The sequence below is a fragment of the Buceros rhinoceros genome, unplaced genomic scaffold (assembly GCF_000710305.1).
Source record: "Buceros rhinoceros silvestris isolate BGI_N320 unplaced genomic scaffold, ASM71030v1 scaffold1267, whole genome shotgun sequence".
NCBI classification, from domain to species: Eukaryota; Metazoa; Chordata; class Aves; order Bucerotiformes; family Bucerotidae; genus Buceros; species Buceros rhinoceros.
In genome coordinates, this window is record NW_010421348.1 from 26286 (window position 1) to 46438 (window position 20153).

The following is a 20153-nucleotide window of genomic DNA, read 5'->3' on the forward strand; positions in this document are numbered from 1 at the left end:
GTTTTTTCTTCTCATCACTTCAGGATCCTTTACTTTTTTTAGGCAACTCTTCACAGTGTTGCAAAGGTGCTGTGGTCTCTAGCCTTACTTTAATAGTCAGAAACGAATTGGATTAGAATATTTAATCAAATAATATTATTTATCTACGTGCCACAATTTCACAAAGGAAAATAAAATTGCTATGCACATGTATATGCATGTATGCATACATGTGGGGTTTTTTTCCAATTAAAGGGGAAGCAGCACTTTAATATTTCTCCTAGTCCTTGTAACCTAGTTCAGTGTTATCACTGGCATGTCTTATCTTGGGACATCTCTTGAAACAGGTATTAATGATCTGAAACATTAAAGGATGTAAAATAGCAAGCAGTGAACATGTTTATAATGGCTTTCCAGCTGGAGGATCTCATAGTATTTTAAGATGTTGTTCTATAAATATTAGTTTTCTTACTTTGCTCAGTGAAAGCCATTGCTCGCTGTGCGGGAGTCAAAGTCAGTCAAAAATAGGCGAGGGAGGAGCATTTCTTAGCCACTCATTATTGTAGTTGCTGCAGGTAATGCAGCTCCATGCATGCTTACGGTGACAAAGCTCAGTATGGTCTCACAGCCCAAGTATTCACCCTGGTTCTGGGTACGTTTGGATCCTACGTGGAATTGTGTGCTGCCAGATAAAGTTAGTTCGGGTGCATGTGAGCATCTGTCACAAAAGCAATTTTAGGGTGATTGTATTCCGTTCCTCCATATCTGAGGTAAAAACATTATTCAGATGTTAAAATTTAATTTATGTCATTGTTTCCTCCTTGAATTCTTGTGTTTATTTGCGACTGCCCTGTATTTCAACAAGGTGACAAGAGGATTGCAACCATGTTTAGAAACACAATTAGGCTGCAAAGTAGAAAGCTGGCTTTATCAAGAGAAATGGAAAAGTTTGTGACTCACTTGGAAAGAAAGCAAAGAAACAGAAAAGAGTTCTAGAGGTGCTTAAAAATGTACAGTACTATTTTTCAGAATATAAAGCAGATATTTCTTCTGCTACAATACAAGAACCTTATTTATTGGAATTGCAAGGCAAGAATAAAACTAGTTAAAGTCATATAAAGTCATATTGCACGGCTTAATAAGCATGTGGAACTCATTACCACTGAAAATCGTCGACACCAAGAGAGCGGTAGGTTGTTTTATTATTTTTACTCTAAAGATTAAATTTATTAAATAAAAATACAGACATTGTTTGTCTTCAAATTAGATAGAGTTATAATAGACAACAAGTTTCAGGATATTAGTAGCTGCCAATGAAAAAGTGAGCAAGTGTCTTTATGGGCGAATGTGCCCCTAAAACCTGTCCATCAAAATGATTCTTGAAGAATTTAGCACTGACCTTTTGTCAGAAGTGAGGCAGCGGGACGATGGGCTGAGATGGGAGCAGTTCCTGTGCTCCTCTGCCTTACCCTGTAGTCCAAGTGCATTCAGAGGAAAGTATTCAGAGAAAAGTATACCACGACCTGTAGTAATTCTTACTGGAGTTCTCAGTGTATTAAAGGACCATTTCATCTACCATGGAAATTGGCTGGGTGGAAAATTCTGCATGGCACCATCGGTGGAAGGAAATTTTTTTTTTTGCAGGTGCATTTGAGTAAAATTCTGCTTTTAGGAATTGCTGTAGAATCTGAAACATCTGCTGGGATAGATTAGCCACCAGATTTTTAATGCTCAATTTTAAAGACACCTGTGCTGCTTGAACCTTCCTATTTATCCATCTCGGAAGGAGGAAGGGCTGAGTCAAGCCTGCTGGAATCCAAAGTTAAGCTTTCTGATGTGCTGGTCATCATAAGTTTTGCCAAGGTTAGCGTGCCAGCTCTTGCAGCTTGGCATCACTTAGAGTACGTGCTGAATTCTTGCTGTTGTGTAGGCTACTTGGGGCATTGAGCACGTATCAACCTGTGATGAGTCCTAAAAGAAAGCACTGTCCTGTCACCACTAACTCGCTGATCGTGATGTGTAACAGTGCGCTGTGTCTGCTGTTACTATATTTCCACTGGCACAATGCACAATGGCTTGTGAGGGGGAAGCGGGGTTTGTAAAACTTGCCCAGTGGTCTACTGATTCCTTCTGATGTTTAAAAATAAGAACTGTGTGAATGCGAATTTATTATTTTCAAGAACATCACCCTCCCCAAAGCCTGGAAAACAGGATGCAGCTGTTGCTTTTTGCTGTGAATCATAGTCAATTAATGTTAATGATTGGTAAATTTGAGTCAGTCTCATGATTTGAATAAAAGATTAGTCTAATTTTTTATTTTCATGTGTACATGATAGCAATTAAACATTGTTGCTTCTGTAATCCGTTGCTATATTCTGTGACATTAAGCAACTGGAATATTTGACCTCTGCTACGGCAAATGATAAAATATAAGTGCAGCCAAATTACTGCAGAAAGTTGAATTTGAATATTTTACGATCTTTAATTTTAATAATTTATAGCAGATACACAACTTAGTACTGTACTTTCATACATCTTTTCCTCAACATTGATTGGTTCATGAACAGTTGCTATTTATTATTTATTTTGAAAGCTTTTCTCAGAAGCCCCAGGAGATGGATCTTGTATCCATTCCTTAAGGCATGTAGTAATATCAAATACCGTAGTAATAATAAAAAAGCAATAGTGTTTTGAGCAAAGCCTAAAAAAAAAGGGCAAGTTATAGATTGCTTGCTTTTTACTGACTAAACAATGATTTTAAAAAACTCTTTAGAACGTAATATTGTAATAATTTTATTTTAGAAGGTGAATTAATAGGCACAGCAAATAAAGTCTGAAGAAAGGTCAACGGCAGCACAAATTGCTCAATTGTTGCCTCAGTCCATTCAGTGCAGTGTTTTGGAGGTAGGCTCTCAAAGCCCATTAATTTATTCACTTCTCTGCAATAAGACAAGCAGCCACCTTCCAGGTTAACTGAGTTGACAATGTTTTTCATACTTCAGATACTTACCCACTGGAAACTCAACCCTGATCCCTGAGATTTTGGAGTGAGTTCTCAGTTGCCTCTGCTCTCAGCTGGATTTCAGTAGAGCCCCTTGAAACAGCATCAGGTCTAGATAAACCCAGTGTGAATTTATTTTGCAGTCTGCTGGCTCTCTCACATGCCCCTGCTTCTTACCTCATTTTTCTGCCTGGCTTGCTCACGCCCCATTTCAAAGTGATGGATGTTTGGCTCCTCTTCCTCATTTCTGGGCTATTGCATCCCATCATTACTATTGTCCTGGTTTTTTTTTTTAACCATCTTAATTTTCCATTAAAACAAACAAACAAAGCCACAGAGAAACAAAATAAATAAAAAAAAAAAAAGCAACTTTATTTTGGATGCAACTCAGACCTGCTGTGATAAGTTACGGTAATGACTGACAGCAGCAAATTCATCTTGGCTGTAGACTTCAGTTCTGCTGTAGACTTCAGGGTAATCTTTACCCCAATGCAGGCAAAAACTCTCAGCTGTCTCACTAGGTTTTCTGGATTTCTGGCAGTTGCAGGAAAAATAAATTTAAGTTAGTGAATCCTGAAACTTTGTAATATTAATATCAAGTTAGCTGTTAGGCTTGTTTTTACCAGAAAGCTAAACCGTCACCACTGCTCCAGTGAATGTTCTCCCTGTTTACCTCTCCTGCAGCATTCCTTCTTCTTTTCCAAAGGACTGGCACTCCCTTCCCCTTATCTTCTCATCTCTCCATCTACTTTATCCGTTATTCTTTACGTATGAGCCAGACTCCATACAGGTAGATGGTTGCTGCTGGTGCTGCTTTTAAGCTAACAAAGTTCTCTTGCCTACCTCCTGGTAGTGATCCTTTTTTTTTTTTTTTTTTTTTTTTTTTTAGCCCAGAGCTATGGTAAGCGGTCAAAAGTGGAAGAATTAGTATCCATTCAATGCATTCAGAGCCAGAGAAGTTCCTGGTTTTATACAGCTGCAACTCCACAGCTCTCTGATACCTACTCCTGAACACTTCTCGTAGAATCATCGAATGGTTTGGGTTGGAAGGGACCTTTAAAGGTCGTATAGTCTAATGCCTCTGCCATGGGCAGGGACATCTTCATCTAGATCAGGATGCTCAGAGCCCCATCTAACTTGACCTGGAATGTCTCCAGGGATGGGGCTTCTACCACCTGTCTGGGAAACCTGTGCCGGTTTTTCACCACCCTCACAGTAAAGAATTTCTTCCTTATATCTAGTCTGAATCTCTCCTCTTCTAGTTTAAAACCATGACCCCTTGTCCTATCACTACAGGCCCATCTATAAAGTCTGATCCCCACTTTCCTGTAGGCCCCCTTTAAGTACCGTAGGGCTGCTAGAAGGTCTCTCTGGAGCCTTCTCTTCTTCAGGCTGAACAACTCCAACCCTCTCAGTCTGTCCTCACAGCAGAGGTGTTGCATTCCTCTGATCATTTTCGTGTCCCTTCTCTGGACCTGATCCAACAGGTCCATGTCTTTCCTGTGCTGAGGACTCCAGAAGTGAATACAACACTGCAGGTGAGGTCTCACCAGAGTGGAGTAGAGGGGCAGGATCGTCTCCCTCAACCTGCTGGCCACGCTGCTTTTGATGCAGCCCAGGATACAGCTGGCCTTCTGGGCTGCGAGTGGACATTGTTGGCTCATGACCAGCTTTTCATCCACCAGTACCTCCAAGTGCTTCCACACAGGACTGCTCTCAAACACATCATCCCTCAACCTGTGTTGATACTGGGGGTTGCCCTGAAAATCACCACTGGAGGTGGATGATTTAGTGAAAGCAGATGCAAGTAGTAAGGCTGAGGATACTCAGTACCTTCTTTATCTCAGTCTTCATCGTCCAGGTCTCTCACTCGTGTGTGCCTGGAGCAGGGTTAGAGGAAGTAGCAGTAGCAGAAAAGGACTGAGTCAGGAATCACCTCAGAAAGTTTGTGAAGATGGAGGGAGGTCCCTGGGGATTAAAGAAGGGCCATTGTTGAACTCATCTTCAGAGAAGGCAAGAACAGGAATTAAAAGTTGATCAGCTTCCCTTAAACTCCTGGGAAGATCACAGAGCAAGCCATCTTGGAAGTATTTTCCTGTCACATGAAGAAGGTGATGACTGAAAATAGCCAGAATGGATTTACAAAGAGTGAATTTGACTGACCTGCTTGCTTTCTGTGATGAAATGACTAGATCTGTGGATGAGGGTAGAGCAATGTACGTTGTCTAGCTTGACAGCAGAGACCTTTTGGCACGGTCTCCAGGAACATCCTTGTATCCAAGTTGGGATGTTATACTTCAAATGGATGGACTACCAGCTGGGTGAAAAACTGACTGGATCTCTGGGCTCAATAGTAGTATGGCAGTAGTTAATGGCTTGTGCTCTACCTAGAGGCTCATTCCAAGTGGAGGACTGCAGGGGTTTGTACAGGGACATGCCCTATTTAATACCAACAATCTGGAGGAGGAGGTGGTGGAGTGCAATGCTCACTATTTTGCAGATGGCGCCATACTGGGGGGCTGCAGACTGCACATGTGAGGGCAGGGCTGTCATTCAGAAGGACCTGGACAGACTTGAGGAATGGGCTGACAGAGACCTCGCGAAATTCAGCAAAGAGAAATGCAAAGTCCTCCCCCTGGGATGGTCGAGTTCCCTGCACTGATGCAGACTGGGGGCAGACTGGCTGGGTGGCAGTCTGCTCGTGAGGACTTGGGGGTCCTGGTCAATGCTAGGCTAAACACAAGTTTGCCCCCAGAGCAGAGTCACAGAATACCAGCTTTGAGCTTCTCCTGTCCTTTTTGGCACAATGTTTTGCAGTCCTCAAGACTCAAAACCTGCTCTGTGAAATCTCAGTGCAGCTGCTGGACTTCACTGGCATAAGTGAGATGTGCTCACACATGGCATTTTGCTCTCTTGCCTGTGGGTGTGACTGACCAACCACAGTGAACGGGTTGCAGTGAGGACGGTAATGCTTTTAAAGCCCATTGCTTGGATATATTGGGGGTTTCAACATGGGCAAACAATGAGGATGTGGCTAGTAGCTCATAGTTGATATGTTTTTCATGCAAAAGCCTAAACAATTGAACTAAAACCAATCAATATCAAGTGATGGTTGCTGTCAGCCCTGAATTTAGCTATTTTTTATCTGTGCAGGATAGATATACATGTATTTGTAGGTTGTGCTAGGTATTCTCTGACTATGAAATTGCAGCAGTAAGTTGTGAAACATGTATGAAATCAAAATTTTGAATGCATAGAGGGCATAAAAATATGGACGGCTATGGAGGCTTTGCTATGCAGTACTGTGATGCGCATTTCTAAATAGCTGGAAAAGCTCATCAGACCTTGCAAGAATGAGGAAAAAAAAGAAGAATCCTTAAATAGCTTTAAAATCTAAGCAAATCTTTTTGCCTTCGTTCCTCACCGGTGGATTCCCCCTTAACCTCAGATGAGAGCTGTTTAAAAGCAACAGCCTCAAGTTCTCGCTTTTAAGTTTGGCACCATTTTTATAATGTTTACATGTTATTTAATTCTATTCTTTGCAGGACTGGTGTGGGCAGGATGGATTCTGAGGAGGAGAGACTCAAGAAAGGCTTCAAGAAAAGGGGGTGGGCCAGGTGTCCAGAAACAGTTTTTATCTTTTTTTTTTTTTTCTTCCCCTGCAAATGGAAACCTCTAGCTAGCTGTGAGAATCAGATTTGGTTCAGCTTTTTGTTAATTTGAATGAAAATGGGTTTATGAAAACGGAACATTTTCCTTGGTCTTGCCTTACCTGTTGTGCTCCCTTGCTGCATTTTGATTTAGAGAAACCAGTTCCCAACTGGAAAGGCAAATGAAAAGAAAATCTGAGTCTTTAGCTGGGCACTGGATTTTCTTTGAGATATATAATTCTTCTATGCACCTCAGCATTATGTTTTTCAGCAGAAATAAAGAAAGTAATGGGTACCAAGTGGGGTGGTAGAGAACTTTGCGGTAAGACTGAATAATAGATCTCATAGGAAGGGGCATGTGAAAGACAAGGTCGTGGTTGACATTCCTTTCACTGTAATATTTTTGTGCATGATTATAGTGCATTATCAACTGGTTTTGTTGGGATTTTTTTTGATGAACTAATGTAACTTTGTACTTCTTTCTACACTGATCTTTATTCTGTAGCAGATGAACAGACATCTACATCTCATGGTTGTTACTAGGGTGTTTACCTCGGCAATCCAGAGCTTGTATGCAATGTTAGGAAAAGGACATGAGTTATATTTATAGCCACTTGTACTCATAGAGGAAAATAAATACTCATTCTTCAAAGCATGGGAGAACAGGGCTGCCCATAGTTTGGAAAAGGCTGTGGTGTGTGTGTGGCCTGCTAGTTTTCAGTGTCTGCTGTCAGTCTTACTGTTACTGGCACTCTGTAAGGGGAAGAAAAATTATTCTACAACCAATAGTGCTGTTTCCATTGGAAGTTGCGATGTTCTTTGTTTTGAATTTCATTTGGAGTTTATATGCAACTTTTAATCACAGGTCAAAACCAGGAAAAGAAACTAAAAGGTTACGTTGGAGGTCAAAAGAAAAAAAAGGGTGGTTGATGTTCTTCTCATTGAAAGCATTCAGTTTGACTTCTAAATGCGACCAGAACAAATGTTTTGAGATATAGAACATCTGTATGAGAAGTTCTCTTATAGGAAAACAAGCCTTAATGTTACATGCCTTTTCTTACAGGAAATTAAAATGCATGACTGACAGTGAAACCGTTGCACCTGACTGGCCTTACTACAAAACCATTGATAGGATCTTATCCAAAGTGACAGACCACAGCGATGTGAAAATGCATGAAAACCAGCAACCAGGTCCTTCTACGTCACAGACGGAGGCCTCGCAGTCTCCATCAGCTAAGTCTACACCTCTGTATTTGCCATATAACCAGTTTACATATGAAGGAAGGGAAGAGTGCTTTGAAGATGAACATTCAGAGAGCTCATCCAGCTTACTTTCTTACAAGCTGAGGTAGCACCTATCCACCCCCCTCCCCTCCCCCCCACCTTGTATTTCACAGAATGAACCAGATCTACTGCTGTGTGGACACCCTAGCACACTTTTCTCTAACAGCTGTTGTATCTTTTCTGTAAATCACAAACAAGATCTGTTTCCCAGTCACTTTGCTGAACTCTGGCATTTTCTTTATTCCTTTATGAGAGACCGGAAGGGAGAAGGAAAACTGGGCAAAAAGTATAATATTGCCAAAATATGTTGTGCATGTCACTGCTGCTCACACGAGGGGAGATTATAGGCATGTTCAAGAGAGTCCTGCGGTGCAGAGATATGAACAGGCTGCTTAGATGATTTTTGGCTTGCTCTAGTTTTGCTTTTGATATGAGTATGAAATTTCTCTGGCTTCAGCTATTATTAAAATGGTGAAAAGATGCAAACTAAATATTTCTCTGGATGCTGAAATGCTACTCAGCCAGTTTGAAAGCACATTGCAGCATTTTAAACACAATTGAGAGTGTCACTTTTGCAAAGTAAATAGTGGTTTGAGAATGCAAACCTGAGTTTCCTTTTCTGAGGAGATTGGAGTTCTCTAGATGGCAGTGCTTTAACAAAAGGCAGGGTTGTACACTTCATAGAGAATTTAGAATTTACTGGTCTCATTTTTCACCCAAAGTGGTGTGAAATAAGAGTTGATTACAGTTTTCTGGCAGGGAAAGAAGTTGATCCTAGAGATCCTTATCGTGAGTCTGTGAGGCTTTAACTATAATAGTAAAATTATCTGTCAGTCATGCAACTGAGAAGGTGTTGAGATGAAGGAAGAACCAGCCTAACAAGTCTGAATTATTGTTTCCAGGCCTGCTCTTGGATGAACAGAACCAGGGTAAACTCATTCAATCAAATAACCCTTGAACAGCGAATTATTTTTTAAAACTTTTAAAATACCTTATAATCGAACTTGAACTGTAGAAACCTTTTTGTTCTCGAATGGTTTTTTTTCACCCTAGTTCATTCTAAGTAGTTGATGTCTATGGTGCACAATATCTCATGATTTTAGGATTTGCAAACTCCAAGAACACATTTCAGATGCAATAACTTTTTCCCAATTCACAAATTGATTTCCAATAATATTAGTTAATATTTAATTAGAAGATCACTTTTCCACAACGAGGTATAGTTTATAGACCATTTAGTAACATCAGACTTTGAAAAAATGCCAGATGTCCGGTTTCTTCAGCTTAGGGACAGCTGCAGGACAACACAGGATTTTGTACCCTAGGTGACTGGTAGGGGAGATCAGAGGTCACCACACCAGGTTTCATTGCAGAGTGTAATCAAGCCATCACAGAAGTCAAGCTATTCAACCATAAACACGTTATCTATTGTGCTTACAGTTTGTGCATGAACTCCCTCTGTCATGCAGATGCTTTCATTTACAGCTCAAGTGGACTTCAGCTACTATACCTGAATTATTTCCACAGTGATAAAATCTGGAAAATTTAGGCTATACTGCATTTTAACCAGCTTCAGGTTCAGTGTTGGGGTTTTTTTTGTTTTGTTGTTTTTTTTTTTTTTACTTTGTCTAAGGTACTTACCTAACTTGTTTTATTAAAAAAAAAATCTTAACTTTTCTTGGCCAGTTTAGAAGCTGCAGGTCATTTAAACCTAGCCTTCAATGGCACAAGCTGGCTTTCAACTGACTGCAAGTCTGCACAGCAGATAGAGGTGCTTCATCCTCGCAGTAGGTCAGGCTGCCGTGCTGCTGTCGCCTGCTAAGGATGGCTGTGGAACAGCATTGGGGAGCTTGGAGGGAAGGGTAGGTCAGCTGTCAGTGTGGTAGGACCTTCATAATACGCTGCTCCCAAACTTACTAATGCAGCCATGCTCTCACAGTTGTCTCTACTATAAAAGAACAGTGTCCAATATAATACGGTGTGTATCATTTAACAGCAAGATATGTACATATCCATGAGTTAAAACATAGTTCTGCTGGGTTTAACAAAAAAAGAAGTTGAGCAGTAGATACCACATGAGAGATTAACATAACATTTCAGGTGAGCATTGTGATTGGATTAAAAACTAGGAGGCACTTGTGATATTAATGGGGCATGTATCTGGAAGGAGGAAATGTGGTATTCCAATGGTCATAGCAGGGTTTTGAAAAGCTGCTAGAGCTTTGACCTGGTCAGTTTAGCCTGGTGCATGAGAGAAGAGCAGGGAACCCTTTCGTGGCCAGAAGGAAATGCAGCGCTTGCTAACGATACCAGAGGGGTTAAAATCCCGTAGAGCTGCCTTGGTGAGACAAGGAAGATAATTCCTTTAGAGTTACCAATAGAGAATTGTGAACTGAGAAGCAATTTTCAGCTTAAGCAATTAGTGTGGCATCCTGTATTTGAAAAATGCTGTGAAATAGCCAACAAGAGAGAAAAGAATTAGCATAGAAAATTCGGGGCCATCTTTGCTGTTTTGTAAATGCACTTGCCCCTAAAAGGCCCACAGTTGATCTAACAGATTCAAAATAAGAACCAAAGGCAATACTGGGATTTGAAATTAAAAGAACGTTTCAAATCCTCATCTTCCCTCTCAAATTTTGTACTTTACAGCTAGGCAAAACAAGTATTTTGAAACATATTTTGAGAAATACACACATAGCTATACGTAAAAATATAGATGCATTTTACAGCCGCATGTGTTACAACAGTATTTTCCTTATTTTTCTGTGAGGCAGACTATACACAGACCAGTCAAGTGTGCAAAGTAAGCTTACACTGTGGGACTTTTTCTTCGGTAATAAAAATCAAAATGTTATGGGAACAATGGATAATGAAAAAACCCTCAAACAGCACTTTTTTTAAAGTCAACTTTTACACTCCCTTGTACTGTTACTCCCTTAAACTCTCAAACACAGCTTTTGAGTGCCAACTTTGTATTTTCCACAGTGTCCTTGAACACAGCAGGAGGCTACTCGGCTATATAAATTACAACTTTAAAAAAAATTGAATTTAATATTTAGCTTTCATGCTAGAGAAAAATGTCAAGATTTATACTTCAGTCAATACATACATACCCTCGAGCTAAAAATAGTTGGAACGGTTTCTTTGCATTTTATTGGAAATTATTTGAGTTTGGGACCTTCTTACAAAAAAAATTTTTGGTAGTTAGTGATTAACTTCTACTTTTGCTGCAATTTGCTGATGAAGAAAATATTTGGAATTCCTATTTCCCTTTGATGGGGCACCTGCTATTTGTTCAGTATTGTTTTAACACTGCTCTTGGCCTTCAACAAAGCTGGTGTTATATTGCAATGTCCATAAAACATCTGACAATAATAGAATTATTCTATTTCAGTCAGGTAATATAATGTAGTGTGGTGAGTCTTGCACTGCAGCTTAAATCTTTAAAATAAAAATTCCTGACGCCACTATAAATGACTTTTTATCTACTTGAAACCAATGTTTTTTCACCCCATGGACTAATTTGAGGTATTTTAATTGTTAAAGTAGTGGTAGAACATAGTTACATAGACTGTGAGCATAGTTCAGACTTCATCTGTTCTGCCATTTCTGTCATACTGAAAATGGGGGCGGAAGAGTTACTTTCGTAGATCATATAGACCACAACAAACCCACCAGGCCATCTAGTCTGACTTCTTGTTAAACACCATTCCTGTATTTGCATTTGGAGCCCTAATACGTTACTGAGGGGTAGTGCTGTGACGTGCTTCCTTTCTGCAGGGGACCACTGCGTTCAGGAACCACAAGTCTCTGTTGTGCCTCCACTTCTTGGTTTCTATGATTTGTTTGACTCTTGGAAACGTTTTAGTAGTTATCCAGTGCAGAACTGATATATTCAGAAGATGGAGAATTCACTCTTCCCTACGGGGATCTGCTGCAGTGATTAGTCCTTTGCTTAAACCAGTGTCTTGTTTCTAATGTTAGTAGAGTAAATTAAACTTTCAGATGTTGCTTCTATTTATCTTTCTTTTCATTATATTGGATACTCTTTCAGTATTTTTCACTTTTTGCCTCAAGGTAATTGTGTACCATGATCATACCATCTTTGGTATTCTTTAATTATTAATGTAGATTAAATAATTTGGTGCAGAATGTTTACAGATAGAGAAAGAATAAGAACTGGTAACATGAATTAACCAAGATAAGAACTGTTTAGTAGGACTGCATGAAAACTTGGTGAGGATGCTAATTCAGGAAATAAGAGTTTTGGCAAAGCCTTTAATCTTTCTAAAATTATGCCATGGCTATTTAAAATCTGAATGGGCAGCATCTACAAAGAAGTTTGAGCTTTAGGGTATGCACATTATGTAGTGCATCTTAACTTGTTATGCAGACTTATCATAGCAAGATGCTTTGCCCAGGTTCCAAGTCATTTTTGTGGTTCTTTTCCAAACTTTACTTCAGGGATGAGCTTTATTAATTCTTGAATGCATCTGGTGTATTCCAACGAGCCTAGTTTACCAGAAGATCCAGGTTGCCTGATCCTCAGTCCTTAAACTTGGAAGATCTTTGTGCCATCTCTAATATTAATATTACTTATTTCCAGGTCATTGTTAATTATTTTCCATAGAGATATGGGCTATGGAGGTCTACTCAGATTTGTACATAGCTAAAAAAGCACAACCAAGCCAGAAACAGCTGTTAGCTGTTGAAAGCCATACATTCCAGAAACTGGTGGTACTGGAGACCCATTTGCCATGAAATACCCAGAAAGCAAGCATTGTTTTTGTGGAGGTAATATATTTTGGTAGCTAGATTAGTCTTTCTATTCAACTCCTGCTTCATTAATTATTCACACACATCCCTGAAATGAGCCTTATTGGGTGAGTGTAGGCAATCAATCAAGGAACTTTTAATTGAACAGTGAATTAAATTGATCTTAGAAGGGTAGACAGCAAATGCATTTGAGACTTGCCTAATATCGTGCCTAATTATATCTGGAGGCTTTGCTTTGTTCTCCCTGGTCCCCAATACACACTGTCATTTCTGCTCAGCCTCCTAGATGAGATGGAATGTTTTCTTCTTGGTTTGCTTCCTTTGAATCCTGCTTGTCTGTTTTAGAGCATAGTATGGAAATAGTTTTTCAAGGTTCTGCTTGGAACATGGCCCCAGTGCCAGAGCTCTTCCATAGTTTGTTCGTATGGTCAGGGGAATACCAGTGCCAATTCTCTTGGAGGCTCCCTGTCGTAGACAGGGATTGTATTTGAGAGCAGATTGTATTTGAGGTCTTGGATTTCCTAGACCTCTCTTTCCTCCAGATCTCAAAATCTACCTTCAAGGACTAGGCTTGGGAAGGAGTGGAAATGCTTCTTTGGTAGAGGCTGTGGATGCTGTCACAATCTATTGCACCCCTATTGTCACAGAGAGAGATGTTGCCTGCATCGAAATGCAACACGGAGAATCAGCAACAGGAACCAGATGGTTCTAGCAAACATTGATAATTTCTTATGCTCATGCCTATAGCTTGCCAGACTAGACAACAGTCCTAGCTAAAACTATCTGAGGATATTGATGCTGGTGGGTTATTCAATGCTGAACCCACATTCCTATCTCTGCTTCCCCCTTGACTTTCTGTTATAAAAAGTTATTGACAGTGGAGAGGTCTCTCTGGTATTTTACCTAGGTGGCCTAGAACTTCTCAAAAAAGGTGGCTCATTGTCTGAGGAAACACTTCAGTATTCAGATAACTCCTTCAGTCATCACCGGACGTTTTATATTGTTTCATAACACTGAAGGTTCCTTACTTGTAAATTAGATTCTTTAGATTCTTCTTTTATAGATCCCTTCTCAAGAGCTCTGCTTCAGGAGCCATTCTGCAAGAAAAAAGGATTATAAATTCCAAGTTCTTACTATGGACTTGTGACTGCTCATAAAAACCTTCCATTAATAGTCACTATGGCTGGAGAGAAAAGGAGATTGGGAATGCTACCAAAGCCAGGAGTGTCTGAAATAAGTATTTTTTTTTTAATGAAGGCTGTCTAATTACCAAGCTGTGTTTGTTAATTGTAAACAAATACAGAGAGTAATTAGGAGACCTTGAAGAACCCTTGTGCCCTGGCTTTTGGGGGGATGTCTCTGTGCTGAAACCCGATTTTGAGCAAGCACTTGTCAGCAAGTACCTTCTCAGTTATTAGCAGACTGCAGATACTGCTGATGCAGTTCCTCAGGTAGCTGCCCTCATCACAAGACATTTTGACTCTTTCCTTTCTGGACATGTGCAGGACAATTATTGTCTTGGATGTATTATACATCTTACAGGTTTTTGATGGACCACATTTTTTTAACTAAAAAACAGATAAAATCCTGTACTGACTTTAGGAAAATACTCCTAAGATTTTTTTTCTTATCTTAAAAGTAAGGCTTGTTTTAGATCTTTCAATCTAAATCACTCCATTTCCTTTTTTCCATTATTTTTTTTTTGTCTCAGTTGAAATTAAAAACCAAATGACAGCTACAATTGCCGAGGAAGTCAGTGCGGCTGAGTACCATTGACATGCCTCAGATTTTCTCTCTCATTCCTTATTAAGGACCATTCTCACCAGGGCTTGCTTTGACAAGACGCAAGCCCCCTTGTGGCTCTAGGAGCTAGTTTTTACTTGTTTCAGACGAGAGTCTTACCATGGCTGCATTCTAGTGCTGTCTAGGGAAGAGGATAGAGATCCACTGAGTTTTCAATACTTAAGTGCTCTCTGAAGACAAGTTTAAATTCAAAAGGTGACTTTGGCTTAAACAATACCATCTTTTCAGCAAGTTTCTTGGTCTGCTTACCAGAAAGCATGCATTCTTGTGGCTCTGAGTGCAGTGATGGGAACCATGGAATAACAGATGCAGTGTTGTCCTTAGACTGCTGTAGACCTTTTCCACTTGCTTGCTTGACCTCTTTGAGAACCATGTTTCAAATCATTCTGGCTCTTAGAGTTAATGGGGGCAAACAGAATTTGCTGTCAGCCAAGACCCGTTCATGCAGGATTGTCTGGCTGTGGTAATCTCAGTGATCAGCTGCAAGCTTGACTCACAGTTAGAGCAGAGTGGCATGTATTTATTTTACACACATTTATTTGATACCCAAAATCAAATATGATATATAGAATCTGCAAAGGTGAGTTTATTCTGTATACCTTCCAAAATTTTGTTTTGCATATGGATGATGACTTCTCCTTTCCCTTAGCATCATCATAGCAGTGTAATGGTGATAAACCCCTTTGAATTGTACAAGTAACTTTAAAATCTTGGACAATCTGAGAGTCAGCTGTCTCTGTTCACCATGACAGTGTATGTTTATAACAGGAGACTGCTGTTCTTTCTGCCCTACGCTTAGAGGGACAGCACATTCAAATGACTAAACGGTACTCAAACAGTTTCCCTCAGGACCAATTCTATTTTTTTTCTCTCTAAGCTTTTAATAGTATTTGACTTAATTCACTTGTTACTTTTCATAGATCTCACCTTTTTACTGTCATAGCACTCTTAAATGTTAAGGGGCTTCTGTCTTATTGTTATATTTGCATTAGGTCTTTCAGGTGCTTAGGATTGTTTATTTCTCTTGCTGAGAGATCTGAGTGTCACAGTCGCTGTTGCACAAAGCCTGTCAAGTAGGATACGAACATGTGAATGAAATTACGATAGAAATCTGCCATAGCTGAGTGACCTCCTCCCCCTCTCTCCTTCTTCATGTTAATTAAAAAAACATTTTTCAAGAGTTTGTTATCCTTATTCAAGGATGTCTTGAAAACTGCAAGGTTGTTGACATGGCATACTGTTCACAACTGTGCTATTTCATTGCTGCATTCTACCGAGAAAGGATGCTGCCTGGAGGCTGCTGTTTGTGTGAAGGGACTTCGAGACCCATCATCAGATACCTCTGACATTGGGGACTCCAGCCTGGAGTTACAAAAGTTGTGAACAAACACATGGACAATAACTTTCAGTTAGAAAGGAAGTTATTCAGCTGTAACTGGAGGTTTTTGAGATGTGTAGTACACTTACGCATTTGCCTTCTACTTGGCTTTCTTCCTCCTTCAGAATTCAGAGAGCTTGTTTCTTAGATTACAGGTTAAGAGAAACAGATCTATGTGTGTGCGTTTTAACTTGTATGCTGTGTAGGCTGGTTTTGAAGTCATGTGTTGCACTGTCACCCCAAGGACGGCCCTGTGAACTATACATCTTGAGAGCACTGCCTTTGTTCCTAGCTTGCGTTCTCCCAAAGCAGAGGTAATTCTTAAAATATTACCCAAATTGCATATGGGATTTCTACAAATTTCAGATGAGGATGTTCAATTTGATACAGGCTTGTCTAGCTTTTATACCCTGAGAGAACTTAGAGACATTCTCGTAGAGAAACATCAATATGACTGAATACACAGACATACTTGTATTTGGCAATGTGGTGTTCGCCAAGGGCTACAAATACTCTTTCTGAATTTCAGAAGAACTTTTTAAAAATCCACATAGCAATTAATTACTATATTGAACACAGAGTCTTGCCTTTATGGTGAAAACAAAACTGTAGGCAGAGGGTTATAGTGTGCTTGAAATGTCTGTTAAAATGGTAGGAGTTTGAAGGGAAATATGGTTTGTTTTGTTAGCTATCCTACTTGAAAAAACTTGTCATTAGCCTGAATATGAGAAGGGCGCCATAAGTATCCTGTGTTTGTGACAAATACATTTAACTAAAAAAATAAAATCTTAAAGTGCAACTAGTAAATATGTCTAAAAGTAGATATGAAATGCACTCAATCATAGAATCCTTTAGGTTGGAAAAGACCTCTGAGATCATCAAATTCAACCATTAACCCAGCACTGCCACGTCCACCACTAAACTGTGTCACTAAGCACCACATCTATATGTCTTTTTAATACCTCCAGGGATGGTGACTCAATCATTTCCCTGGGCAGCCTGTTCCAGTGCTTGACGGCCCTTTCAGTGAAGAAATTTTTCCTAACGTCCAATTTAAACCTCCCCTGGCACAACTTGAGGCCATTTCCTGTTGTCCTATCACTTGTTACCTGGAAAAAGGGACTGATGGCCACCTCACTACAACCTCCTTTCAGGTAGCTGTAGAGAGCAATAAGGTCTCTCCTCAGTCTCCTTTCCTACAGACTAAACAACCACTGTTCCCTCAGCTGCTCCTCATAAGACTGGTGCTCCAGACCCTTCACCAGCTTTGTTGCCCTTCGCCAGCACCTCAGTGTCCTTCTTGTAGTGAGGGACCCAAAACTGGACACAGTGTTCAAAGTGTGGCCTCACCAGTGCTGAGTACAGGAGGACAATCACCTCCCTCCTCCTGCTGGCCACACTAGTGCTGGTACAAGCCAGGATGCTGTTGGCCTTCTTGCCCACCTGGGCACGCTGCTGGATCATATTCAATCGGCTGTCGACCTGCACCCCCAGGTCCTTCTCTGCTGGGCAGTTTCCAGCCACTCCTCCCCAAGCTTGTAGCATTGCAGGGGGTTGTCGTGACCCAAGTGCAGGACCCGGCACTTGGTCTTGTTGAACCTCATACAACTGGCTTCAGCCCATCAATCCAGCCTGTCCAGATCCCTCTGTAGAGCTTTCCTACCTTCAAGCAGATCAGCTCTCCTGCCAAATTTGATGACCAATCCCCTCATCCAGATCATTGATAAAGATGTTGAAGAACACAGGCCCCAACACTGAGCCCTGGGAACACCGCTCATGACTGACCACCAGCTGGATTGAACTCCGTTCACCACCACTCTTTGGGCCCAGGCATCCAGCCAGTTTTTTATCCAGTCAAAAGTACCTTGATCCAAGCCATGAGCGGCCAGTTTCTCCAGGAGGGTGCTGTGGGAAACAGTGCCAAAAGCTTTACCAAAGTCCAGGTAAACAACATCCACAGCTTTCCCCTCATACGTTCCCAAAAAAGGGAATCTTGTAAGCTGTATCCAGTTAAACTTTTGTGTTGTTTATAATATTTTGTGATGGAATATATTAAAGCCTGATCAGTGCAACTGCTGTGTCTCAGTGCAAGGGCAAATTCTGAGACTAGTTTTGTGTAGTGGGACCCGCCTTACCGGCTTAAAAAACAAGTTGTAACTTACTGCCATACATCATGGTGCAGCACTTCCTCTGGATGGGATGGTTATTGCAGCCTTAAAATTGGAGTTTTAGTGGCTAAATGAGCAAAATGTCTCTCCCAATACAGTTTATAAATTCAATGTGTAAAAAATTTCAAGGACAAAGAAGAAAAAGAAAAGATACCTGGTATTCTGCAGGGGAAATTCTCACTAAACCCACCCCCCCCTTTTTGTGTACAGTCTGTAACACTATGCAGTATATAGTAAATACTTATGTTTTGGTATCAACTTAAGAGGAATTTAACAGAGAACATGAAGGGTTTTAAAAATAGAACTAGGTTGTAGCTTGGCCAAGAATATAGTATAGAATATGTTCTAACATAGTCGTTTTTGTTATAAATACGAATTTAATTGTTAACAAATACTCACATTTCAGAGCTGAAGAAAGACCAGTTAAGAAAAGAAAAATGCAGAGCTGCAGCTTCCAAAAGAAGAAGCTAAAATTAATGGAGGCCATGTTGGAAGAACAAAAGAAGTTGAGTAGAGCTATGGAAGAAACCTGTAGAGAAGTGCGCAGGATTCTGGACCAGCAAAACATCATTCAAGTCCAAAGCTTACAGTTACAGGAGAGAATGATGAATCTACTGGAAAAAATGATCTCCAAATCTAATGTGTAGTTTCCTTTGTGAATGCCTCTGAGATTTACCGTTGATATTATAGATAACCCTTTATTGCACACCGTATGTGTGTCCGTTGCCCTATTCCCAGGTTTTCCATGGAAATTAAAACCCTAGTGTAACCTTAGTTAAGCAAGGAGAACAGACAATGCAGGGTGAGAGCTATCCGCTATGGTAAAACTAGTGCAATATATGCCTGAGTTGAATTATTTTTGTACGGAAAGGTTAATGGATGAATAGCTCTTGGAACTTTAGTACTATTTATGCCGAGGTCGGGTATCGTTTTACAAACAGTGGTGTTGTATATTGCTTCGCGTCAAGGACTATAGCTTGACCTGTTGTAGAAGAATGAAATAGTGCATTTCTAAACATGGTAACTGCATCTTGACTTTGCTGATGATTAAACCCTGTTTTGAAACATACTCCATGATCGTACAAGTGAAATATGGTTCTTGTGAAAAGCTAGTTGGGACCATGAGATACATCATTTTAAACTCCATGCCTGATATGAATAGTACTCTAAAGTATTAGGGTGAAAATAGTCTATTCAAATACACTTTTGATATAAAAAGGAAACCCCAAACCCACCTTACTATATACTGAATGCTAAAGCATATAGGAGATACTTGAAGTTGCTTTTGATATTAAATGTTCAATTTTTTTCATTATTAACTGGAATCTGTTGACTTAATGAACAACCAGCAATGAAAAAATCTCATTTATTCTCTATCACAAAAGGAAAATATTGTACTGTGTGTATATACATATATATATATAATCTATCAAATGAAATAAAGAGAAAGAAGAAACAGTTATTATTGCTGGGCAGACAGCATGCTTTGGGACACTGAAAAATACTGGGAGAGAGAAGCACTGTCAAAGGCTTTTAGTTCTTCATTGCAGTGTAAAGATCTCCTGTACTGATGCCCAAAACCTGGAGATGGAAGTCGTGAAGAGCTTCAACCCCTCCAGGGCAGCAGCTGCTGGTGGCGCAGCTTCGGTGTGCAATTACATGTTTTAAGGTGTGGTCTGTGAGGCAGCTCAACATCGACACACCACGAGAGGGAGCCGGAGGCACAAAGGATTGTATCTGAGTCGTTAAGATGAAGTACAACCCTTTGGTTCCTCAGTGAAACGTAACACTGAAAAAACCTTTAACATAAATTAAAAAATTCGTCAGCTGAGTTTCCTATATACCATTTATTTTTGCCTTCTCATTGGAAAACATATTTCTGCTGCTTTCATTGTATTTGCAGGACTGAAGGTTAGATACAGATACAGAAGTACAGAATCAGTGTTAGTACTAGGAACTCAGGCCAGTTTCCAGTCCCAGACTTAAATAATGCCCCCTTTTTAAACTTTGATTTTGAAGGTGTTTGCATTTTCCTATATAATTTCATGTGTTGTTTCCCCAGCTAATGTTAGCTAAACTATTTAAAAGTCCAGACCCAACCAATTAATTTGTAA

General features: G+C 40.1%; 1 protein-coding gene across 1 annotated transcript in view; it reads left to right on the forward strand.

Annotated features, from left to right (window-relative positions):
• MSANTD1 (Myb/SANT-like DNA-binding domain containing 1) overlaps nt 1-19497 on the forward strand; it is a 22602-nt gene extending 3105 nt beyond the window's left edge. Inside the window, 2 exon segments of the mRNA XM_010139594.1 lie at nt 7694-7978; nt 18446-19497. Coding sequence (XP_010137896.1) covers nt 7694-7978; nt 18446-18686 — 526 coding nt within the window. The 3' untranslated portion in view covers nt 18687-19497.
• The last annotated feature ends 656 nt before the right edge of the window (nt 19498-20153 follow it).